At 34.6% G+C, this 26,285-nt stretch overlaps 2 protein-coding genes across 3 annotated transcripts in view; both read right to left on the reverse strand.

Moving 5' to 3' along the window:
- Positions 1–166: 166 nt before the first annotated feature.
- On the reverse strand, positions 167–17,878 carry LOC111517248 (uncharacterized). Of its 2 annotated transcripts, XM_023173328.2 has the most exons (6): positions 17,313–17,878; positions 14,908–15,057; positions 9,867–10,049; positions 8,588–8,782; positions 4,885–5,170; positions 167–4,266 (listed from the first exon to the last, which is right to left on the reverse strand). In XM_023173328.2, the coding sequence occupies exons 1-6, from the start codon at positions 17,638–17,640 to the stop codon at positions 1,863–1,865; spliced, it is 3,546 nt and encodes a 1,181-aa protein (XP_023029096.2). In that variant the 5' UTR covers positions 17,641–17,878; the 3' UTR covers positions 167–1,862. The 2 variants fall into 2 exon arrangements, with proteins under 2 accessions (XP_023029096.2, XP_023029097.2); XM_023173329.2 differs by lacking the exons at positions 14,908–15,057; positions 17,313–17,878 and adding an exon at positions 13,774–13,914.
- Positions 17,879–19,276: 1,398 nt separating this feature from the next.
- The window catches only part of Syn (Synapsin), a 61,044-nt gene continuing 54,035 nt past the window's right edge, over positions 19,277–26,285 (reverse strand). Inside the window, exons 7-10 of the mRNA XM_074175779.1 lie at positions 25,758–25,980; positions 23,779–23,939; positions 22,943–23,201; positions 19,277–21,376 (exon numbers count right to left, since the gene is read on the reverse strand). Of these exons, the coding sequence (XP_074031880.1) occupies positions 21,213–21,376; positions 22,943–23,201; positions 23,779–23,939; positions 25,758–25,980 (807 nt within the window). The 3' untranslated portion in view covers positions 19,277–21,212. The remainder of the gene's footprint in view (positions 21,377–22,942; positions 23,202–23,778; positions 23,940–25,757; positions 25,981–26,285) is intronic.

Below are 26,285 nucleotides of genomic sequence, written 5' to 3' on the forward strand. Positions count from 1 at the left end.
ATCACTCAAGGCCACAAAATTTTTTTCCTAAATGCAATTATTTCTTTTAAAAATACATTTCTCAAATTAACCCAACTCGGAACATACTCACAAATAATATTCGCCAGTATTGGAAACCACCACAGATTTCTGCCTCAAAATCGAAGGGTAAAAAAAGCACTGAAACCATCAAGTAACATTATATATAATCGAATAACAATTTTTAAGGAAATATATATCATTGTATTCTACAAAATACTTCAAGAACGAACGGACCTGGCACAGCGCAAAATAGTATCAACGAGGATTCTTTTTAAAAACTATCTTAACTCTAAGAATTTTCATCAATGAATGGAATGAAGATATTTCAACTCCTAAATAGAACTGTTAATTTAATTCAACATAATTTTTGATTCATTGATCTAAACTTTTTTTGAACGTGAGTATTCAAGAAATCAAACCTCATGTGAAAATATTATTCTGATTCATTTTGCTTGAATATTTGATTATACTGGATGGTTTTTCCTAATTTATACATTTTATAACTTGAAATCACAATAATGTTCAATTTTTGGCGAAGGAGCAGGTGTCATTTAAAAATTTCTACGTTGGACGAATGTAAGCCCGATTTTAAATTTGAAGTTGTAACTAGTGGAACAGCTGGAGCATTAAGATCAATCCAGTACCTTAGTGAAATAATTGAATTTTGAATATGATACAGTTTGGAGATTTTGGGAAGGATCCTGTGTCATCAGTGGTCGCAAATATTTTCAATGATCCATCAAACATTATGTCCATGTTTCTGAAACCAGTAGACATTCTGGAAATTGAGAGGTTTAAAAATAATTCAGATTTAAACAAAGTTGGTGGTTTTGATGATATAAGTGTAATTTATCAAAAATTGTTAAAAGGAAAATTTCAACAATTTTATGTGAAATTGTACAGAATCTTTCAATTATAGAAAAAATCAACATTGCTGCGGTATTTCAACTTAACAGAAATGGTAAAAAATGTGATTTGAATCAGTATTTTCCTATTTCTGTTTTAGATAATAATAATTTATTATGTTCTAGTCAGTATGGTTTATACAGATGCAGATATACTAAAGCTATGGTGATTGATATGACAACTTGCATTCAAATTGAAATTATTCATAATAAAAAATGTAACCTTCTGTCTCTACTCTGATATAGATAATAACAAACTCCTCGTACAATTGCAATCTCAAGTTCATTTTTTAGAATAAGTAATATCACAGATATATTCTTTAATTATCGTTTTTGAAATTATTCATAAATTTCAAAAGTGTTTGTAATAAAGATATAGGTGTGTTTATTGAATGTTTATTATAGAAATAATTAAAAATGCAAAAAGTACCTGTTTTTACATTTTGGCGAAGGCAACGGTTAAATGAAAATATCTTTTTTTTTCTCGACTCGTAATGGATTATTTTGAATTGAAATTGATTGTTGCTCTACATTTTTGTTTTCCACCCCTCTCGGATTCTTCTGGATTCCAAAGTGTCTCCATTTTTTCCTAACATTTTTCTAAAATTATTCGAATGATTATTCAATTACAGACGAGAGAAAAATAATGCTATCGGGAAGAAAAAACACCTTATTCCATTCATTACTCAAATAGACTCAGCACAAATCTACAAAAGACAACACGCATTGATGGAAATCTTTCAACTCCAAACTCCTAATTTCCAGGTAGAACTAAACTCATTTTATCTTGAGTATTCAACCTCCACAACAACGTATCCGGTTTACTAATATAGTAAGATTATTATACAACAGTATATTCTCATATGAAGTTGAATATAGAAACAGATAGTCAAAAAAGCAGTCTTCCACGCAAAGCAAATAACCAAAACCGACCCGTCACTTTTTGTACAAGCCCAACTTCAAAGGAACCTCCTTACTCTGCCTAGAGCTGAGGGGAACCGGAAAAGGGTTGAAACAGTTGCTGGGAGATCTTAGAGGAGATTTGAGCGGTGACCTCAATGGGGACCTTTTGGGGGATTTGAAAGTGGGAATTTCTCCATGTTTCACAGAAGGCTTCGCATGTTCGGTGGCATCTAAAGTTACAACAGCCTTCAATCCGTGCTTGGTTTCGCTCGAGAAACTTTTTGAGACAGTCGGAGATTTAATAGAACCATTTGAACTGTTGTCTTCACCATTTGTGGAAATCTGCAATGGAAATACACTTTTTACGGTACATTCATTTGGGAATGATCCACTATCCATGGCTATTTTGTTATGATCCTCTGAAACAATGATTGGTGTTTGAGAAACAAAATATTCAGTTGTTGTTCTGGAATCATTCATCGATCTAATGAAATCTGTCGTGGAGTATACTCCAGAGTCTTTATCTTCGGCTTCAGGATTCAGTAGCTGATCAAAAGTTGTATAAACTCTTTCCCTTAGAGGTGTTATTTCCTTCTGCTGGTGTCTGGGAGAGTCAGGAGACTTGGCAATCTCTTCATTCGATAGAAACAAGTAGTTTTTGAAGTCTGAATCGATTAAACTGACTGCAGAGTCTGCAGTTTCTTTGATATTTTCATCAGTGACACTGTTCGGTGAATTTATATCACTGATTTCTCTTGAGATTTTAGTAACATTTGGGCTATTCACGAATGGGAAAATATAAGGGGTATTCTTGCTGAAACTTTCGTCATAACCGCAAAACTGAGAAGGAGATTCTCTTGATTCAAGAACAGTTTGATTTATTTTCGATAAATATTCGGAAACATATTCGGAAGATTTATCTGTCATATTAGATTCATCTTGACCAAAACTGTAACCATCATTAAAGTTGAATTTTCTGGGGAAATATGGATCTGACTGTATACTTTCTTGATCCTTGTCATACCGAATGAAATCCAAATCACTGGTAGTAGTTTTGTCGGTATTAGTATTATCGACTGTTTCTTCGTGAACAACAGGCAAATTCTCGTATGATTTTGTCATACTCTTTGGCTCCTGACCGATCCTGTAATCATTAAAAAAATGCTGACTTTTCTCTCTAGGTGAATTTGATAGGACGTCACTTGTATCTTCAACGTTTCTGTTTAATTCCTCAGCAGTTTTTGACATTGGCTTGTTCAGAATCAGAGCATTATACTTCTCATCAAGGCTTTTGCTCTTTTCCAGAATGCTCGTATACCTCGAACCGTATTCAGGTGGGTTTAAATCTCTTGAAGAAGTAATGTCCTCTTTATCGATCTCCTTCGGCAGTGGTGCATCGTAACTGTGACTCGGAGGGGCGGTACCTGCTTCGTCTACCTTCAGAGGCGGTGAAGGTGATAGTCTACTTTGGCACTGCAGAATCCTGTGCAGAATCAGCGAGTTTTCCTGAATGATCTGCAGCGCCCTTTCGCTGTTTCTTCTGGCGCAGTTGATCCTCTCCTCCGGGTCTTCCACCTTAAGGCATTTGACACGATCTGCTAGGAATTGCTCAAAGTCTAGATTATCCTCGTCAGATTCCTTGCAATCAGCTAGTTCAGTCTCTAGGGTTTGGCTAACAGTATCTTCTATACTGGCACTATTGTCGATTTTCATAAGATCTGTTCCAGAGTCTTGGGGAAGATTATCTACGACGTCTTCGTCAGAAGATTCAACAGACTCTTCATCGCAGAGCTCGGTATCGCTGGAGCTGGAGCTGGACGTCTGCTTGGGGGCGTCTTTCCAGTGCAAGGTGCTGGGGACTTGCCTAGCAGGAGGAATGGAGCCCTTTGGAGGGCCCAATCGCTTCGCCGGAACCAGCGCGCTTTTCCCGATTAGCAAGTGGTTCATCGTCACCGGTGGTGTTGGGGGCGGCTGCCTGGAGATAGCAGCGCTGAAGATGATGTGGGCCTGCCGCTGCCTCTGCTTCAGCTTGGCGTACTGCTTCTTCAAGGAACTGATGTCTAAGGCCAAAGCGTGCCTGGGGTACAGCTTCAGCTGCTTCTCGACGGTCTGGGGTAGACTTGCGGCTCCCCAGGGGTTGATGTTGTACAAGTAGTGCTCCCTGAGCGTTTTCAGTTCTGTCAAAGGCCCGATCGCCACGACGGCTTTGATCAGGGAGTTACCGTCGATCAGACCGAACTCCAGCAGTTCTCTCATGAGGACGCCCATGATGCAGTAGAATTCGTCGGCGCTACGGGCGCTCAGGATACGTTCTGCAAGGACCTGCCAGATGGCTAGGGCTGTGCGCAGGAGGATTTCGTTCCCTTCCAAGAGTATGAGATCCCACACGCGGAGGACGGTAGGCTGCGGCAGGCAGTTACAGAAGAGAGTGAGAAACCTGGAAAAATTTTATTGCTGTGATATCGGTTTGCGTATTATTTTCGATTCACTTCATTCTATTAATGATTCTCATGAAAAAACAAGAGTTCATAACAAGAAAACATGTTTGCTATGGAATAGATTTTGTAGCGAAATCATTTTATAGCAAAATATGTTCCCATGTTGTTGATTCAAAGGTCAATAATGAATTTTTTGTATATTTGAACTGAAACACATTTCCACCATAAACATGGAAATATCGAAAGCAATCAATAGTAACTTATATTGTGCTTTGCTGGATTCATAAACGAATAGGGGAGAAAACTCGCAAACAAATTCAAGTTTTATGTTTTCATTCTTGGGGTAGCCTTCGTTAGACACGACTTTTATCAAGTGGTTGAGAGTTTTAATTCTCCAAGTAGAAAAAACTGATCGATCCCGGAATGTCATTTTGTCGCTGAATGGATATTTTACAGATTCTGTTAGATATAGGGTGGCATTATAGGGTGCAATTTATTCTGCGTCTATTGACAATGTGAGTTTTTCAAAAATATTGTGAATTACTTGATTCCTAAAATTAAATTTCAACTTTTATATTGATTGGATTTCAATCACGTTTATACATTTTTGAACTCACCACTGCATTGTGAAGACGTTAGTTAAAGGAGGTTCGTAGCTCCTGCTTCCATCTTTGGCAGCGTTCTGGAGAGTGTCGAGGTGTTTTGATAACCGAGGCAGTCGACTTCTCAACAACTCTCTGAAGACGGCCATGTCAACGGACAACCCTCTTAGGCTATCAGCGAAATAGGAATCCGGCAGAACTCCCTCTACGAGGTAAATCATAAGTTTGAGGGCGTCGGTTTCACATCTTTCAGTCACTTGCAAAATTAGAGCTGCCAGCATGTTGAAACCTTGGCAGTAGCCTGTAACGAATATAGAATCAGTTGGATTTATATTTGATGGATTCCTAAAATAGCGTACGAAAGAATTTCACATATTCTACAATTTTCCTCTATAATGACTCCTGTATAGAAGATATAATACTATAAAAAATTCCTTGTTTCATTCGAATGGATAACATCAAGATAATTTCTGTTGAACGTACAAATAACTCACGAAAAGTCGATGAAATTTTCATTCCAAGAAGAAGAATCACTTAATACCTCGACAATCTGCTTCATTACTGGCAGAAATTGAAAATATTCGAAGCCATTATTCATATCGGAAATAATTATTATCGATGATAAAAATGCTCATACTAGTTCCAATTTTTTTATAATGAAACATTTCTTTTTTGTATTGATATTTCGAAGTCAGAAAATGTTCTACATTGTATAATGACAAGACATCTTGTACAATATCGCTAATTGACGTATTTGATGTTATATAAAGACTATAAAATTATTCATCTGTGAAATATTTTCTGACAGAAACGAACAATACTTCAAAAACAGATGAAAAGTTTAATGAAATTCTCAATACCGAAGAATCGATTGATGTAATGACATTTTAAATCAATACAAATGACGCATAATATGAAAATTAATTGAATTTAATGAAAGAGTGGTAATTGGTTATGAAATTTGATGAGCGGTAGACTTTTCGGAATTTTTTAATATTTTTTACAAAAATGTGCCAATTTTGCAAAGCGATTGTACTTCCTATTTATATATATTTTCCGATGCATCACATGGTCTGTTTATAAATTTTTGGGTCTCCTTTTTTCGTTTGACTGTACCTAATTTTTGACGAATTTTTATCAGATTTTGATTTTAACCATTATGAATCGATTGAAGATTTCGTTCACCATTTTTATTTTTCAAATTAAACACAAGTTTCAACTTTGAGTATGCTAATAGGTAACAAAAACTTCTCTGCCACATTCATGTTAATCAGAAATTTTAACATGAGGAAATCCTATTTCAAAGCGATCGGGGCTTCCTTTAGCGGTTGCTTTCTCAATGGTCTTTATTTTTACACGTTTCGGATTGAAAAAACTGGAACTCGCAGATTTTTTTTACCACTTTTATTTTTTGAGTTGAACACAAATATTTTTGAATGATCATATAGAGACATATACGATATTTCTCGTTGTTTATTTACTAAGAAGTTAGTTTCCGCGGAAAAAAGTAACGGATTTTAATTCGAATAATTTATATAAATCGCAGTAATGTGAACATTTCTTCGGTTGTTTTTGAGTTCAATGTGTTCGGAAAGACAAGCGCGGCGGTCAAACATTATTTTATAATATGTAGTAAACTCCCATAGAGTAATGGTTATATTTTACAAGAAAAATAACGACATTCTCAATCAATTTTGTGCATACTTGGACATAACGCGGTTTGTAACATGTACAAATTCCTTCAAATTTCAGGCAGGAGTATCAATCAAAGCAACTAAGAAATCCTGACGTAATCTGATATTGAGTAAACTCTTCCAGCACCGGTTAGTTCTAATACTGCGAGCGAATGATAAATCCACCTTTTCTTCCGGGAAATATAATTTTCTAAAAGGATCAGAGCAGAATGGAAGCGAAGCAAAATCGGGGCGAATCGAATAATATAGAAGTGATGATATACACTGAAGAAAACATATAGTAACTTTTTTTTGAGGCAATTGACTAGATGAATCATTGATTACAAGGGAAATATTAATTTTGGATAATTATTCTTGAATAGTGTCATTCACTAGTCAAATCAGGTTTTGAGTAAAACTCTTTCACAGATTTAATAAACTAAATCCCAGAGCCAATAATCATATAATCATCTATTAAGGTAATGAGGTTTCTGAATATCATATATAAATTGTTGATATTCAAGGTCAAATTTGAATTGAAGGATTGTTTTCTTATGAGAAAACAAAATTTACACTGCCGCCTCCATCAAAACCCAAAACAGTCCCTGCTCTTGCTAATTTGTTAATAAAACATGTTTAATAGGGGCAATGGACGTAAAACAGCAGACGAGGGCGGAGACGTATATCCATATATTCTGTTGTCGTTCAACGCTGAACTCATAACAGGATAATTTCGCAGGAATACGCTCCCCACATCCTGCAAAGCATCGCACGAAATAACAGTCATAATTAACCGAAAAAAAACGTATTTGCTATACCTTTCAACTTGATCGGAGCTCTTCGAAAACAAAGGGATATTAAACGTCGGATCAAACTGGAGTCCGTGTTCAACAAAACGTTTCGCTGCTTGTTTCAGTTTCTTTTTTAAATGCACGTTCTCCCGTCAAAGAACAACATTATCGATTCTCCATTAGCGACCTCATTATATGGCGTCCGTCGATGGAATATTACATAAATAATGAGGGGATTATATACGACCGGGGAGTAGGAAGAGCCGTTCTATAGAAGTAGGTACTAAATTGATGGAAAAATCATTTTTTCAAATAGACGTTCATTCACATGCACTAAAAAGGAACACATCAGGTTTTTACGTTACACTCTTTATATCTCTCTTGCCGTAAGATTAATTATTCTATGACAACGTTTCAGTTGATACGTCAAGAAGAGTACTTCGACCACACCACTGAAGATGACTTCCGCAGTAGCAGTTGAAACGTATGAGATTGTAACCAAAGAAGACAAAAACCCGGGAACCAACCAAAACATTGATGCCAGCCGTGAAAGCCTACATTCTTATATTATCATTTTAGTTGAATTCTCTCTGATTTTTTCTAGTTACGAAATTCCTGTCTTTTCTCTTGTTATGTGACTGTATCTTCTCCAAATCGTACTTTATAATCAAAGTATTTCGAGTAAGGAAAAACATTTCGTACCTCCGCATTCCCAGAGGTTTCATTTTCTGATGACAAAGATATGTCGCCAGCCGAAGCAGAGAAAAACCCACTGGAAATTCTAATCAGCGAGTGTGTAAAAGGGCACAGAATATAATTAAATTAGATGAGTGAATTATAAATTCTCCCACTAATGTCCCGATTGGAAAGTCCACAGGCGTGTTTTGGCTTGAATAATTAAACTCTGGGTATGATGAAAAAATAATTAGTTCGAGATAAAACAAGGGAATACACTTTGTATGGATTAAAATGTTTCTGCTGACAACGAATTGAAATAATATATTTTCATGTTCGCTAGCACACCTGCTAACAATCCAAAATGTAGCAGTATGAAAATATCTTCCTCGTTGCAACCGTGGCCTAAATTACCATTATTATATAATAAAATGGCGAAGAACTCGGTCACTTCTATCGAATGTCAATTTTGAGTTTGATATAAAACGATGTTAATCTACCGTTCATGAACACATACTCATCATTCAAATTGTCAAAAACGTACCTCATTTATTTGCAAAAAATGGTGGTTAATCTTACCTACGGCTTTGTTCCATCTAGCGTAAGCCAGTAAAACTCTTTTCAATAGGGCTTGATTTTCTTGTCCATTCTCCCCGCAAAATAAACTGCAGCCTGTCCTGTGTAGATCCTTAACAATTTGAACTCCTAATTCGGCATCTGCGGGATGAGACCATTCGCTGAAACAAGTTCTTTCCACTTCTGGCCAGTTGACTCCTGTAAAAAAACTAAATTAAAATCAAATTTCTTGTTAAATCAAATCTTCGGTTAGAAAAATGGTAAAACTATCTACTATTACTGTTACTTCAGTATCTGAAATACATTTTGAATCGCAGTTAAAATTTTTAGTTGTTCGACGTTTCGGTTTCGACTTTTTAGTATATTCAAGAACTGGAAAGTAGGTACTGAGATCTTAATCTGCCTACTCACAAGCAAGGACTGAGTATCCTCAGGTTCATCCATGGTGAGCAAAAACGAGGTTGTGACTTGCAGAAATGTGGCTTCTGTTGTGAGATGTGTGGCGGATATAATTCACTCATTTCGTTTGATGATATTTAGGACAGTCTGAAGGATGTTAGTCCTGGAACATGGTATTATGGTATTTTATTTATGCCTGTATCTCATTGGGTATCGTATTCTCAGGTGGTATTGAAAATTTGTAGATTTGTTTGATAGCTGTGAATAATGTTCTTATGTCATGTCTCTTCCTAATTTGACGAACTTTATCGGTAGCTTCATGAATATAAGTCCATTTTTCCAATCAGGAGCACATCATTTTCTACATATTCCAATAGTCCTGATGCCGTTATTAATTTTTCTTTATTGCTTTTCTAATAGGCTTCTGCACTGGTCTATGAATCCCGCGACTTTGAGATCTCTGACTATTAAGCAGAGTGCTTGTTGTAGTGCGGCATGATTTTAGCGTTGCGTTGTTTTTTCTACGTGCAGCTGTGTTCATCGATTGTCAAGTTGGAATCAAAAGTACCTAACTTCTTAACAAAGAGCTCTGCTTTTCATTTTACGATTTTACTATTGAAATTATCATATTCCTTCACAATTGAAACGGTATTTCCTGACTGTGAAGATATCGCATACAGGGATTTTTATGAGGAAAAAAATATATTTTACACAAAAAGAAAAAACTGTGTAATTCATCTATTTTGGTTTCTTTAATCTTAATTTAGGATAAAAATTCAAAATTTCCTAATTCAAACAATCGAGTACGCACTTGATTTGAATTAGCCTGTATATTATATCATTCAGATCCCACTTTTCCTTTTGTCAAATGATTCAACTTTACCTTTAGCTGCCAAATGTCTTTCTGCCAGGGTCAACCACAGACGACTCCTGAACTCTGGGGGAATTCCACCAGGAAGCTGTGCGACCATTTTCATAGCGGCGCACCATTGTGAAAATCCCGTATCACCTGGCAAGGGCTGGATCATAAAACGCATGTCCTCTGGAGCTGCACTTTGAGGCAGACCTGCAAAAAATCATCAAGAACAAAACTGAAAATTATACTACTAGTAGAGTCGATAATGCGATAGCCCATTTTGATATTGTTTTTAACTTGACAGTGTTATGCTATTATCTGTGGCAGTACTTTCCAAATAAATGATCTATTTATTATCCATTTCGGTGTGGAATTATGATTATCGACATAAAGTTGGTGTTTAACGGCGGGTCGGTATTTGTACTCCATTTAATGATACCTTCCATTTTAATGGTTGCAGTGCAGTGGAACTCAGAAGGAGTTGGAGCGAAATAATTAAACATTCACTTATCTACTCTGAACTTTCGGTTTAGTTACGCGGTAAAAATTCAATCTATTTATTCGAATAGGCCTATAAAAAGTTACGACCCATTCGAGAAGTTAAGATTTCTTCGAAAAATGTTATTTGCGGAGAGATTTAATTGTTCGAAGAACTGTGATATATGTTATCCCTCTCTGCTTCTTTATATTAGAACCACATGGAACTTATCTCGTTGAATTTGAGAAATGGATTAGATTGCATTTATATAAAAATGTACTCCATTTGGAAATTATTAGGTTATTTGAGCCCAGGATGAAAGATCAATGACTTTTGGATGGCTGGAAATTGTTTAATGGTGTGACTTGACTTAGGCAATCAAATTGACGTTATATATGAAGACCTAATAAAGATTTTAAATAGATTCTCTATCTTGTGAAAATGTCAGTGGGCATATCGTGTTGTTATGATTTTCCACTACTTCAATTCATCGCATTTCAACTTAACAGTTTTATAAATATAAAAAGTTTCAAATTTCACCAGTTATTTGATAAATTTCTCCATATTAATGCTACTTTTACTTCATATCACCTGAAATAAGATAATTCAATAAAAAAACACCACTCATAATTTTCAGAACATGAGTTACAAACAAATCTGGTCTCAGCTTTTCCACAATAATAATAAAAATTATCGATTGAAAATATATTGCAAGTATGTGAAAAACAAAGTTTATTTCGTAAATTCAGTAAAGTGGGATTTTTGACAGTTTTCAACTCAGTTTAACTGCAGAAAACATCTTCCATTATACGAATTCTGAGTTTGCATTACACGTAAATGCGAATATGGCTACAACTGCTATGAATGTAAACAATAATTTTAAGAAAATATTTTTTTTCAATGCAAAAAAATTGAGAAAGAAAGGTTTCGACATTTATATTCTTCAGTGAAATATTTAATAGGAAAAGGCATTGGAATCATTTCGCGAATGCCTGAGTTTGAGGAGAATTTTTCGGAAAATTAGATACTGAAGTCGTAACAGGTCCCATTTCACTTCCAAAGATATATCAATCAAAAGCAACTGAGAATTTGCGACGTAATCTGACACCGAATAAATTCCTTCTAGTCTCGCCTGTATCTGATAAACCGCGAAAAGACGATGATGACCAGAGACGTGCGGTAAAGTGTAAGGAAAATGTAATGAAATGACGATAAGATAAATATTTCTATCAAAAGGGATGCTTCAACTTATATTCGAGCGGATTATGCCAAAAGGATAATATGTTGAATAACTATTAGTGGGAGTAAGTATTTTGTGATAACATTCGTTTCAGAATACATGCGAAGAATATAATGGATACATTCGATTGCAAATATGATGCCATCAGTTGAAAATAATCCTGAGTGGTCTATTCTCTGAAGAGTCTCCTATTTTCGAAATTCTATAATCGATATTCGAAGACGGTATTTTTATAACCAATAATTCTGGAAATCGGTCCAACTGCTCTTGAATTATCAATCAATAGTTTAACTAACACGAATTTTGTGACTTTGTTTTGTGTATTATATTCTATTGTCCTTTTCTCAGAGAATATACCACTTTAATCTATATAAATCCGGATCAATTCACCATCAACGACCTATTTGCACGCACAGTTTGCTGTTGAAATTATCGTGGAATGCAAAGGAAAACATTTTTACGGAACACGCGAAAAGAAGCAGGACGCCAGTTTTATGCGAAACGAAATAAAACGTATCCAGTTTTATTTTTGCTTTCACCGAAGTGTTATTCCAAGCGAATGATCCGAATTGTTTTTTTAAAGTCAGAGCAATATTTCCCTTTCGTTTATACTTAGAGTCTTGTATAATTTTAGTATATATACCTAGCAAGCTATTCTATGAATGGAGGCAGAAACTGATAGAAATCCATTTTCAGCGAATATTGAAAGCCTCTCAACTGAATACCAGTCTACTTGTATTGTTCATCATTCTATTCACAAGTTTCCATCTGATGTTGTGCCGCTGATATAAGAATGGAACTCAATCTCCAGGCATCATCCATTATGATTCAGAAGTGGAAATGTGAGACCGTCTGTTGTTTAGTGATCGATCTTTTTGTGTCCGTTATCAGGAGAAGAACAGGCAAAGCCTTTCCACCAATTTGGAAACACCGAATGGAATTCTGTTCCTATTGCTGTGGCGGCTTTCCTTTATTGGAATTTTCCATCATTTCCTTTCTCATAATAGCTGCTGATAAAAGGAAAAGTATTGGTGAAAACATTGATAGACTTTCAGGGAGAGCGAGCACATTCATTTACTGGGTGAAAATCAGATAGGTAAACTATTTATAAATTTTCTTATTTGTTTATAACTATATAATGAAGAGGAAACACAAGAGCTGGAGAATAGAAACAATTTTCATATCCAATTTAACCAGATGAGAAAGTTCCCACATTTTTTGTATACAGATGGATATATTTCTAATTATACTCTCATATCAGATTTCATTAATCAACTGGTGCTTTTTTGGCTCATATTGAAACATTTTCCATACAAAAAAAAATACTATTCATTATCTTTGATACCTTAGTGTAATGATCGTTGAAAATCCATCCCCCGAGTAAAGTAACATTTTCAAATACTGTTTTCTGAGTCGTCTCGATTCACTTCCTCGAAAACAAATGATAATTTCTCCTGATCAGTATTTTGAAGTTGTTTTTGGACGGTTACTCGTTACTGATTATTTTGTGATCTAAGTAAGGGCATTCGAATACCTCATGAAATGTAGGCATGTAAATAGTTTATTTTAATAAAAAAGATTTTTGCTTTTGCTTTGCTTTGAATGCGCCAACTACGATATATTGATAAAAATAGTAAATGCATATAGTATCACTGAAATTGTAGTCGAATGATTGGAAAAAGTTTGTTAATTGAAATTTTTATTAGGTGGATGGAATGGGAAAGGTAAAATATAATTAAGTTTCAATGTTTATTGGAGTATCACGTGGCTCTATTTTGGATCGAAAAAATAAATTTTGTAGTTTCTATAATAAATAACAGGTTTTCTCAAAAGTTATTGCTCCATAATCCAACAAATGTCAATATTGTAGGTTTTTATTTATATTTCGCTTAAAAAATTATCGTCTTGCGGCGACAGCTGTTTGAGGTTGTTCGATTATCTGCCTAATTGAAAAAAACTTGAAGAATTTTCTATTAGATGCAAGTTTTTTTTTCGCTCAGGGAATATATTTGGATTTATGTTTCAGTTTTTTATTAAATTGATTATTCAGTATCGATGTTTTTCGAGTTTGAAAGCCAAAGAAATTACAAAAATCCACGGCTTTCAAACTGGAGGATTATGCCTAATATTTTCGACAACCAGACCGAACTAGGGTCTTGTTGAAAACAAATATTTGACATTGTACCAGAGTGATCAATATGAAGTTGCCTACTCACTGGAACTGCCTTCACCATCAACACTAGCACTCGTAACCTTCTTGATGGAACTGAAGAAACCGCTCATTGGTACATGTCTTGCACCAGAACATATCTCTTGACGAACTGACTGCTGGCCAAATCCACGAGTTATCAGGTGTAAGTCTTTTAGAGAGAAACGCTACGTCCTGCTTTCGATCCTTATTTGATTCGCAGGATTGGACGAGGATGGCGAAAGGGGTACATTTTGGGGTCGCGCTGAAAGATCGAAACCCGAGTTTGCGTAGATTGGGGGAAGCAGTGTTATTTACGCAAGGTTTTGGGAGTATTAATCGGAATTCTACAGGGTATTGTTGCGGGGTGCGTTTATGGGTGGAAATCGCCCACATTTATTTGAAGCGTCGGTATAGGCATTTTAAGATACGATTTTTCACCTTTCATAATATGCTATGCTTATTGGAGAAAAGCTACTGAGCTTTTTGAAAAATTCTTTGTTTCACGAAAGCAACGTTATGTCTGTAGATAGGTGGGTGGGTTGGAAATATGTTATTTTTTTCTGATATAAATATTGTTCGAAAGACGGCTGTTAAGAGGTTTGAATACTCTCATATATCTTTTTCTTAATTGTGTTTTTATAAAGAATTGGATCACTGCTTTATCACATCAACTGTATCAAAAGATGTGCCTATTATTTGAATTATTTCGTTTTTTTTTCATCTTCAATTTACAAAAGTTTGTCTTGTTCATTAATTGGGTTGGCTTTTTAGGTGACCGGATTTATGATATTGGGATTAATGAAATCATATCCATCTCGATTTCCTAGTATAGAACATGTGAAGATACTTATTTCACAATTAATTTATGCAAATCCTCAACTTCTCCTGTTTTGTCTCAACTTCTATTTTTATCAAGAAACGCAAAAATGAATTTGAAATTTTAATTTTTAGATTGAATGAAAAAATATTTGCAATCAACTTAATGTTTCAGCCATAAAAAGGATATTGTTGTAATATTTTGTTCAAAATACACACGTTCATATTTCCAGGTTCGACAAAAAATTCAATTATTATTATCATCATGCGTATATTTTCCCGCCAACCAACATCACTATACTCTACAATCCGTCGTTTTTTGCAGTATCGATTATATACTTACGTTCCTGTAGCTTCCTCGTGATGACGTCGCAATACGCTTCCTGCTGACGACGCAAGGCGTCGCGACGTTTCAACTGGCGCACCAAGACGCTGCCCATCCGTTCTGTATAATTTGTTAGGCATGTCATGATGTATGACAGTTCTGCGACCTCTGAAAAATAAATACCAAAACAAGGATGAGATTTACTATTTTTGCACATTGAAGACGTTATAATGAACATTATCACAGTTATTCGTGAACATAATATATATAGAGTAAGTACAGCTGAATAAGTATTTTTTCGGTTTCATCCATTCCCTACTAGCTAACTTGGCTCACTTCTCACAGCCTTAGAATTTATACATTTTGTGTTGAGTTATCTGTTGACTCATATCAACTTTTTTATATTGTGTTTGTGAAGCATGAAATCGGGCCATACTAACAATCGGTATTGAAAACTATAAAAATGAAAATTTTGAAAAAATGACCTATTTACATGGAAATAATAAAAACAACTCAAGTTTAAAGCCAGTAGAGCTAGTATCACTAATTCATTCATGAAAAATTTGTTTATCTAAATTACGAAAGAAAAATATACAGCAGGTCAAAGTCAATTGAGTTCGATGAACTGTATAATTTATGTACCCCATAAATTTAAACAATATTGATCAGCGTGATGTGTTATTTCCAACAGGTGGACGAACTTATTCAAGTCAAATTTTGTTTACAGATATCAACAAAACTGACCCGAAAATATTTTTAGTGGGCCAATTTCATTAGCACTAATATTAATCTGATTGTACCATCCGCTGAAGTTCAATAAGGATTCGCTGAATTTTCATTAATTGAAAGTTTTATTAGAAAAATACGGTTGGTACATGATACGGTCATCCTAGTGAAGGACAGCTGTTGTCAATTAGTAGTAAAACAAGCTGGAATTTGATTTGAGACACATCAAAAAATGTTTACTCACAAAGGGGAAATAAATGTATTTCCTACAAGAGGCGAGTAGAACATGATTTTATAGAAGGAACTTATTTCAATACAACATTTACAAATTATGCATCAGTTACATCATATGTAGAGTTTGAGTGGTGAGTATTGATATTTTCCATTACGAGGACGCCACCTATGGGATCGATAAGAAGATACAAAACACGAAAATCAATAATCAACGAGGTTGCAAAGCAAAGCTCGTATATCGTTTTCTATATTTCTCGGTATCATCTACTGCAAGACAACTAGTTGATTCTAGAGTTTCTACTAAATAAGTGGAGTTTTCACCCCATCTACAACTTTGCAGATGTCAATAAAGTTCAAATTTGCTGGTGATACTATTAAAACAGAGAGATCTCTTAGGAAAAATTCTTTTTTGTTCTAAAAACATCTGTTATTAGTATCACCCCTAATCTTTTTTTCTAGTTGGCAATCACGGTAATTAAAAACTAAAAAAACACCTAAATAGTACACTAGCAGTGCTTTAAATAGTGTCTCATCATGATCGATTTCACAATAATATTCTTTCAGAGTTTTTAGCATAGTGGTAAATGATAGCCCATCCTAAAACTAATTTATACCATCAGCGGTAAATATTCGTTTTGAGAGGGCACCCGGCGATTTTGAAAAAATGTTTGAGTGTACTTACGTATTTTGATTCGTAGATTACGAATCCGAAAGAAAAATGCGGCGCTCTCCCTTATTTACAAAGTTACGGCCCTTCAAAATTTAGAAACAGCAACTTTTTACCCTTCTTTTTCACAAGATAAACTATTCAAAAACACAAGCATTTATTCACAAGATCACTTTTACACCTTATTCTTCCTTAATTGACACTTTTCAATTCAACAATCAACATTTTTCTTAAAAAAAACTTAATTTAAAAACGAATGCTTCTGGTGACATTCTTCTATTTCTAGGTTAGTTGTTAGTGACATTTCAGAAAAAAGTGGTTGGTATTTGCCACCGCCTACTATTTCAATTCGTTATACACCACCAAAAATCAATTTTCGATATAAAAAATGAAGGAAAAAACATTTGAATTACTTTAGGAAAATTGACACCATCAGTAGTACCAAACATGCCATTAATAAACGTAAAATACACAGATATATAACCAAAAAGCTGCTCCGTACATTTTTTCAACATTTTTATTGGAAAAGTGTTGATTGTTGAAGTGAAAAGTGTCAAGGAAGGAGAAATAAGGTGTAAAGGTGACCTAGGGAATAAATGCTTGTGTTTTCAAATAGTTTATCTTGTTAAAAAGAAGGCTGAAAAGTTTCTGAACTTTGAAGGGCCGTAACTTTGTATATAAGGGAGAGCGCCGCTTTTTTCTGTCGTATTCGTAAAATACGTAAGTACACTCAAACATTTTTTCAAAATCGCCGGTTGCCCTCAAAACGAATATTTACCATCCAATCCAAACTCACCTTTTTCCTCCAAGTTGACGACTTCCACCCACGAGCTCCTGTGCGACTTTCCCGACGTAGAATTGTAATCCGTACTGTTGTGCACACTGTAATAAATGTCCATGAGGAGTTCGTCTACGAGAGCAGAAGCGCGTCTCTTCTCACTTTCCAAAATCCTCGTGTTGGTCGCCGAATCTGCCGACGCCCGTCGCACCTCGACGCTGTACGTCACGGGCAGGACGAGCCTTCGCGGCAGCTCGCCCTGTATGGGCGTTTGACAGGTGAGCACCAGGTCTCCGAACATTTCCCGATGGCACTTCTCGAACGGCTCGATTCTGTATACGGTCATACCGTCCGGAAAGTTGATATGTGGCGGTGGTACTAGCGATAACAATTTCCGTCCCGCGGTTGTTAAAATTGCTCGAGCTGTTATCGAAAACGGCGACCGAACTGATAGCGAATCGGCTGCTGATTAGCCTGGTTTCGTTTGTTTATTATGGGTTTAATTGGGGACGGTTCGATGTAGGTGCTTTCATAGATTGCTAGGTTGATTTTGATTGTAGCTGTCATCAGTGACAGGTGGGTTTGTAATAAAGCTAAGTCCACATGTAGATTCCCGCAGGACAAGTGGCTACAGCTGTGGGAATAACCACACGTGAATTTAGCTTCTTTACAAATCAGCTACAGCTAGTGGCGGCTATAGTTGTAGCCGGTAATGATATAATACCATAGGAACAAATTCAATGTTGTCATATGTATAAATCTCTGCTTCTAGCAGGTTCACAAAATTAGCTGAATAATCCCGCAGATGTTTATAATAATAGTATATTTATTGTTGTAGAGTCCTTGTGGCTGCAGGAAAATGAAAAAGAGTAAATCCATTTTTCATTTGGCAGATATCAGAACAATACGATTTCTTCTAAAAATAGCGGGAAATATTATGTATTTATGATAAACTGCAATGAACACGTTTCGCTAAAAATATTTTTCCATCGATATTTTTCACAGAAAACATCTTATGGGGAAAAATTGAAGTAGAACTGAAACCTGGACCAACAAAACAGAGTTTTACAGCAATAAAACGCTTTTTCAGAATAACGATAAAACTGACATGAAATTAAATTAGAACTGGTGACATTATTCTTCAATCACATTTGACTCTCAAGGCCTAGTTATGCATAATTCTCACAATTTCAATCCCTGTCTGCCTGGGATTTTGCTAGTTTTTTGTGATTTTTTCCTTCATTTATGTATATCAAAACACGAATCAATAAATATTCAATCATGTTATTTCATTTTCGGAATTTTAACTTACTATCGGAGAATTTCATAATATCCACTTCAATTGCTGAGCAGTGTTATGTGTAGAAATGTATGTGATGGATATGTGTCTCTTATTTCGTGAACTTTTATGGAAAAAAAATTGGATGATATTTTCATAATTTTAGATGGTCTCACAGCAAATGAAGTTTCTTCATCCGTTTTTAAATGAGTTTATAGAGTCGCACTCTCAGTCCTCAGTTGAACTCCTCAGTCAGTTGAACTTCTCATTCCTTGTGGATACACTTCTTTGATTGCTTCGCTCAGTTCTGGCAACTATTTTCAAAACTTTGTCTTTTTTGGCGAATGCGCAGGTATTATTTACTTTATGACATTCTTTGGACAATCTGACAAAAATTAAGAAACAAATATGTATGGGTAGTACTTGCCCTATTTGTAACGATTCAATATGTTTCACTCATCAAAGGTCGAAAAAAAATATTATATTGAACTTTCTAAAATTTATATTTAAAATTTTAGTGAAACACTGATATTTATCGACATTTTTTTACGGTACTCTCCACTTCCATAATCGGAAAAAAATCAGTTTCAATATAATATAAACTGTTAATCGAAATAATAATATTTCGAATCTTCCAAGTTGATTTCTTCCATACTTATTAAAAATTCAGCGACTTGAAGCAATATAAATCAGACACTGAGGTTTTCGAATGATTTATTATTTATTTCTTTAAATATCCATCAATATAACACTATACAGTATGCCCAAATGTAACTTTTCACAAGCTGTTCTACTACACAACCTCAGGATTTGTTACCCCCATTCTATTCCAACAAAATCGAGTCAAATAAAATTTGAAGAGCAATAACCCTGCCCATAATATCTAAATCGTTGAATATTTTTTCATTCAGATCATTAGTATTTTCAAATATCAAATTGAGTATTGATAAACAGATGGTTACTAAAATGGAGGACACATAATATTTACAATAAAACTTTCGACAACATTATTAACAAATATTACAGACTAAGCAATTTATTACCAGATGATGATATGGTACGATTCACATAGTATTTATTCTTCGAGAAACTTTTAATTATTTTCAGTGGAAGTTTTTTATGAAACCTATTGAAAAGAATCGTCTTCAAAATAACAAATGTCTTATTACCGATCAGACTGTAAACAATTGTTGTTTATTGCTTTGTTTTATCGAGTATGCAATTATTATAAATATGTTTTCAAGTTATTTGTGGAAAATGTCATATATGTACATCGGTATTCATTTGAAAAAGTAATATTTAAGGAAAAATAGCATATTGATGGATTTGAAGGACGAATTTGAACCTTTCTCTCTAGTTTCTGAAGCATTTCTTTTCCATTCCACATTTATGATATGGAATTGAGGAAAGATTGTTCGACTGTTGATAAGTTTGTTTTCGAAAATATCATATTCTGCTATATCTGAATTGGAGAACAAATGTAAAAAGCAAATTATTAAAGAACTCAACTACCACAATTTCCTACGTTACCAACCACAGACTCTGGAGGTAACAATGAAGCTACATAATACTTACATAACTAGATATCATGTAAAATCTATGGCTTTATCATTACATTAATTTAGTAATTTAAGGCCTATTCGTATATTGACAGATTCCACAGTATTCACAACTCATAGTATTCGGTCTAGAGAATATTGATCGAAAACAGCATAAGATGCAGAATATATAGAATTCAGCAAAAAAAAAATCACATTCATCCGACATATTTTTCGATCAATTTTCCTGGCTTCACTTTCCAATCTAACCTCATCATCTCGAATGAACCTTTCTGAAGAGTTCGTGAAACTTTTGCCCTTCAAGAACGAAAGTATCATATTCACGGAATCAATATTTGGCCTTGAGTAAAAATACAGTATAAATCTTTCATGAATTGAATGTCGGGAAACAAACATATCAAGGTTGTGATGAATTGACTGAGAAATGAAGAGAAATGTCAAAGCACTATTCTGTGAATACAATTCTTTAGATTAATAATATAAACGGAAATTCGTTGCCATATATCCATCGATGAATAAACGGTAGATCTTTGAAAATTCTAGAAAAATGGTTACACTACACAAGACATTTACAAGTGCGAAATTAGGACATAGGAATATTGTCATTTCATACGTTTTGATAGCCTACTTTTAGGGAGAGAAAAAGACGTCGGAGAGCTTTACTCAAAATAAAATTACTTCATTGGTCTTACCAATCCCGAATATTTTGTTTTTGAGTGAAGCCTTCTTGATTAATTGCTAGTTTCACATAAGCTTTCCACCCCGTTCATAAAAAAATCTCCTATTAACTTTAACGAACATCAAAACACATGACTGTTGTACATCCAGATCAACAACTACGCTAACATAACAAGAGATACCGACGGTACCAGGCCCAAGGCAGTGAATAACATATCATATTTCAACATATTGCTTAGCAAAATTCAAAACCGCAACATTTCAAACCCATCTCGTCTACGGACGCCTTTACACACGTGAGTGGCTAGCTTTACGAGTCGATTTCAGCGATGAGTTTCAAATGGTACCTCTCTTTCCTAACCATTGAAAATGAAGTGTTTCTTTTTAACACAATGGAATTGTTTACATGTCTCCGAAAATACCGGCAAATGTTTTTCTGAGGTTTTTCATGGTATCTTCTGTATCCTCCGCTAAGGACTGGCTGCCCTGTCTCTGGAAAGGTCTGGGTGGAGGTTCTGGAAGACGTCCTGTACTGGGTGCGCTGCTAATTGTGCTTGACTGGGAAGCTGAAAAGTCATTATTAATGATAATAATACACATACACATGTGATGAAACCAATAATTTAACGTTACTGTAAAAAAATTGAAGGAGGTTTTTGAGTTGGTAGTTAGAAATAATGGAGTCTCTAACTTTTTTAGAACGATGTTCATACGGTTGTATGGATACCGAAGAAGAAGAAGAACACCAGACGTTTCCAAGTCCTCGGGATAGTGAACAGCTAGGCGTGGTTTTATAGAATGGCCCGCTCGATCTCCAGATTTTATTCCAGTGAACTTTTTTATGGTATCTCTCCAATAGTAAAATCTGTCGCTTCGGAAATATTGGAGGTGGCAAATATTGTTGAGAAATTGTTTTATCAAAAAACTTTTCAAAATGAAAGGAACCAAAAAAACCAAAAAAAAACTATAAGTGTACCATTTGATTTTTTCCAATTCTGAAGACGGAGACAAACTTTAGTCTCTGAAACGTTAAGCATTTTTTAAAGGCAAACTTATCAAATACGTCAAGTTACTGATAAATAGGTACATTTTCCTTCGTGAAAAATATTCATTGCAGTTTATTCATTGCAGTTTATATATTTTTTAGATTGTGAAAAAATCGACAAAGAACTCTATCCGAACTATAAGTACACTCCGTAGAATGTATGGAGAGTGAAATTACCGAACTCTTTCTCCTAGCGACATCTTTCATCGAAAGATATTACTAATTTGATCATAATTATAGGATACTACTCGAAAGGTTTGGTAATTCACGAAGAGAGCTCAAGACGAATGTGAACTTTCTGCAGTACTGTTTTGAGTAATTGATAGAAGTGATAAAACCATGATAAATCTCAACTTTTTCATCATTTGACATTATTTTGATAGTCGGATATTATGCTACACGACATCTCTTATCGAAGGCCTGAACTAATTTGACAATCGGTAAAAATTCTCCACTTTTGTATAGTTCTCTGTTTACTTACTATACATAAAACAACTCTGATCAAGTATTGCTGCAAACAACTAGATAACAGAAGTTTCAGATTCCTGATGCGTCAAAAAATCTCAACAGATAATTATGATTACAAGATCATAAGGTCGACTATTTAACGTATCAATGCTTCCAAGAGGGTCAAAATGACGTAAATATCCACCGGAGTCATTTTACTAATTTCACACCTATAATTTTTTGCGTATTATTCTGAAAACCCCATTGAATTGTTATTATCATTGCAGTTTTGATGATATTACATGAATAAATGTTGAATTGATAATCCAATTTTTACAAATTATTGAAACAATCTGATTTTCATCTAGTTTTTATAAAAGCTGTTTTGTTTGACACATTTTTTTTCTGTTATTTGAAATTTCTCATCAGATAATAATTATGAGACCCAAGACCACTGATCAAATCGATGGTTACCTCTACCTGAAGAATAACGATTGTCTTCGTTGAAAATTTGTTGTTTTCAACCAGCTGTTTTCCCTATGAATAAAGATCCTAACTCTCAACGGTGTTTCAATATAATTGTGGGACTTTACGAATGATTTCCTTTGTGCATTCACGCAAAAGAGGAATTCTTACTTACCTTGACTGTCTCTTCTACCGACGCTCCCCAAGGAAGGTACGTCGGAAGTCGAGCTAGGAGGTGGAGTTTCAGAATGTGTCAAACTACTCAAACTGCCTAGGATACCTCTTGGACCCACCGGAGGGGGCACGGGTTCCTCACCTGGAGGAGGGGTCCTTGGTCTGCAGATGGCTTGCATTCTGGAGGTGACCAAATCGGCAATGTGTCTTCTGTCTTCTTCTTGGGAGTCACCCAGTAGAGTCAGCGCGCTATCATTCACCTGAATTCAAGAGAATAAGTAGGAAGTACCATCTTTCTCATATTTTTCTAGAAAAAACTCAAAGTTTTGATGACGATCATTTGATATTACATGTGAGAACCATGAAACATCCATGAGACAAACTCAGTTTAGATTTGTTGGGTTTGGTCAATAAAAATAAACTATGATACGATATGTCAAAAGCTGATTTTAATTTTTTTGAGACCCACTTGAAGCTTTAGAAAATCAGTAAGCTCTGAAACCATAGTGAAATTAAGACTGATCGCTGTTTAAAAATTCACGTTTTCTTGCCAGTGGTATGATACATTTTTATATTTTGTTTATCCGAAAGACAAGCCCGAGTAAGTAAAGGCGATGATATTTCCTCCTACGAAAACACCATCTATTTTCAGGTGCATTCATTATAGGGATTACAATTTTCTCCAGAATTATTTTAAACGAACTTGGAAATATCCAAATTGACTTTTGTGTTTGGTCAATTTTTCAATAAGATGATTTCCGACAAATTCCAGAGTTGTTTCAATGTCATTTTATTATATATGCTTCAATTTCCCAAATTGAGAAAAATACTACCTACCTCTATAATATGTTCCCGTCCATCTTTTCCCACGACAACTTCTAGGGCGCAGATATCCAACCCTCCAAACAAGTCTGAAACTTCATCTACCCAGTTCTTGTACCTATCAGGCATTGAGATCTGTTCCAACATTGCTGATCCTGTATTCGTCTTCCAACAACCTGTACAAATTACAATGGAAAGAAATATGTTATAGTATGAAACGCTGAGAAGCTTAAGTTTGCTAAAATACGATATGAAAAATGAACAAACGTTTATCAAAGGAAATATATATGATTTCATTTGAGATAATTTTCATCAGTGAATTTTTTGTTGTTTGGTTTTGGAAACGTTAGTTGTTTTCTAAAAGTTGAGAACTGAAATTTTATTTCTTCAACCATTTGTGGTAACAAGTTCTGTCTAACAGGACTCTTCAGTGAATTATTTTTTATTTAAACGCTTTATATTAGTTTCACTGTATGTATGTGTTCGTTTGCTTGTAATTCCCAAGCATCCCAAGGTAGGGATCTGTATTGACAGAATTATCGACATTATTATTGTTTGATCTATTCGCGGGCAGATGGCGGTGTACGTAACTTCCGTGATATTTGTTGATCCATTCGCGGTCAGATGGCGCTGTGCGTAACCTGCTTGATCTATTTGGGAGCAGATGGCGCTGTACGTAACCTGCTTGATCTATTCGCGGGCAGATGACGCTGTACGTAACCTCCTTGATAGAAAAGAAAACAAAATAAAAAATGGATTTTAAGAATTATAAGTGTTAGCGAGATTTTGTACTACAGATGAGACTTAAATATTTTCATTAACCCGTGATTTGATACAGAAAAAGTTTTGAACGAAACGAAAAATACATTTTAAAATCTAATTCGATTAGTTGAAAGCAAACCAGAATATGGATTTCAACAATGAAAACGTTATCGTAAATTATTTCCCTAAAAAATTCAGTTACTTAATTATTTTAAAAAATCGAAAAATTAGAATTAAGGTGCTTGACATACAATCAAAACATCAAAACTGAATTGTTTTTTGAAATTATTTCTGCAAATTTTCTCTTTACTTCGAAACAAATTTTACAACTGTCCGCCCTCTGTTGGAGACATACTATACAACCTGCATCTCACTATTACTAAATAATTTAAGACCTCGTACTGTATTATGTTGTTTGAGAGGAATTTTATATTCGTGCGCCGTCTGTTAAAGATTTATAATACTAGTGACTAGAATAAAAAAAAATTCTTATTTTTGACAATAAATCGGACTAAAAAGTGAAAAATAAATATACTTTAAAAAACTAAGAAACACGCTTTTATAGCATATGGAACTGAAAAGTAAAAAATAAATATAATTTTAAAAAACTAAAAAACACGCTTTCAAAGAACATCGAACTAAAAATTTAAAAAAAAATTATAAGCCTAAAACAATAACGAACGAAAAGTATTAGTATTATTGTGAAAAAAGCCTGGGCGCTGCTTAGTGCTATATTTTTTGGTATATCGTTATTGTTTTAAGCTTATTTAAAAAATATTTTTAACTCTTCAGTTCGATGTTCTTTAAAAGCGAGTTTTTTAGTTTTTTTAAACTATATTTATTGTTTACATTTTAGTTTTATATGCTATAAAAGCGTGTTTCCTAGTTTTTTAAACTATATTTATTATGCAGTATCTTTTAGGGGTGAAATTTTTTGTTTGTCTTATATTACACTTCAGCAGATCTCTATTGATTTTTACTTGTTTATTTTTCAGATTGTGGAAGGATAAACACTGAAAACAACTAGACACATTGACTGTTCTACAAGAAAATGAATAATTTCAATATTTTAGTTGACTCTTCAGAATTGCAAGTATGCCATCCAATGATCGTTCAGTATCATGTTTTTCTTCCATATAAACGCTATCATACTGGTATATTTAAAAATGAAGAAAGAGTTCGGTATGATTAGATTCATTTATATGAATGATTCATGATAGATATTCACTCACCTGAGATGGATTTCCTCATGAACACCTTATAATTGTGACCGATTTTCTGGACGTGAATGTCGTACTTGGAATCAATGTACGGTTCCACGGTGCAATAGGTGTTAGCTACGGCTACTACGCTGGCCATATCTTGAAAATCGTTTATGTTGTCTACTTTTACTTTTCCTAAACCTCCGTGAGCGTGGCCTATTTTCAGAACTACGGGGAATGTTGATGCAGTCATCTGAAACAAGAGGAATATGTGTCACTCTTCTTAATGAGAAAGAATTGTACATTTACAGGTACCACTTGACAAGACTTTTTAAAAACAGATAATTTATTAAAATTCCACGAACTCCTGCTCAAACAGTTTTTTTTTGCCAAAACAACATTAGGGACCGATACCATCAGTTGATCCTAACGATACGATGGATGTTCTGGTACATGAACGGAACAGTATTGAAGAAACATTTCACAACTTTGCATTCCCTTAGAGATAATTATCAATAAAAATGTAAGTGGTATTTTCGGGGACTGTTAGTATTAAAC

This window comes from Leptinotarsa decemlineata, unplaced genomic scaffold (assembly GCF_025532065.1).
Source record: "Leptinotarsa decemlineata unplaced genomic scaffold, Ldec_3_MD MMD2_tig00001064_RagTag_RagTag, whole genome shotgun sequence".
Classification (NCBI taxonomy): Eukaryota; Metazoa; Arthropoda; class Insecta; order Coleoptera; family Chrysomelidae; genus Leptinotarsa; species Leptinotarsa decemlineata.

What these genes read in the sequence shown, in the direction of transcription:
- LOC111517248 (XM_023173328.2), bottom strand. Translation starts at nt 17,640, where the DNA reads ATGACCGTATACAGAATCGAGCCGTTCGAGAAGTGCCATCGGGAAATG. An exon ending in CGTCAACTTGGAGGAAAAAG is followed by an intron (nt 15,058 to 17,312) that starts GTGAGTTTGGAT and finishes TTTATTTTTCAG; the next exon opens with AGGTCGCAGAACTGTCATAC. An exon ending in CACGAGGAAGCTACAGGAAC is followed by an intron (nt 10,050 to 14,907) that starts GTAAGTATATAA and finishes GATTTTTTGCAG; the next exon opens with GTCTGCCTCAAAGTGCAGCT.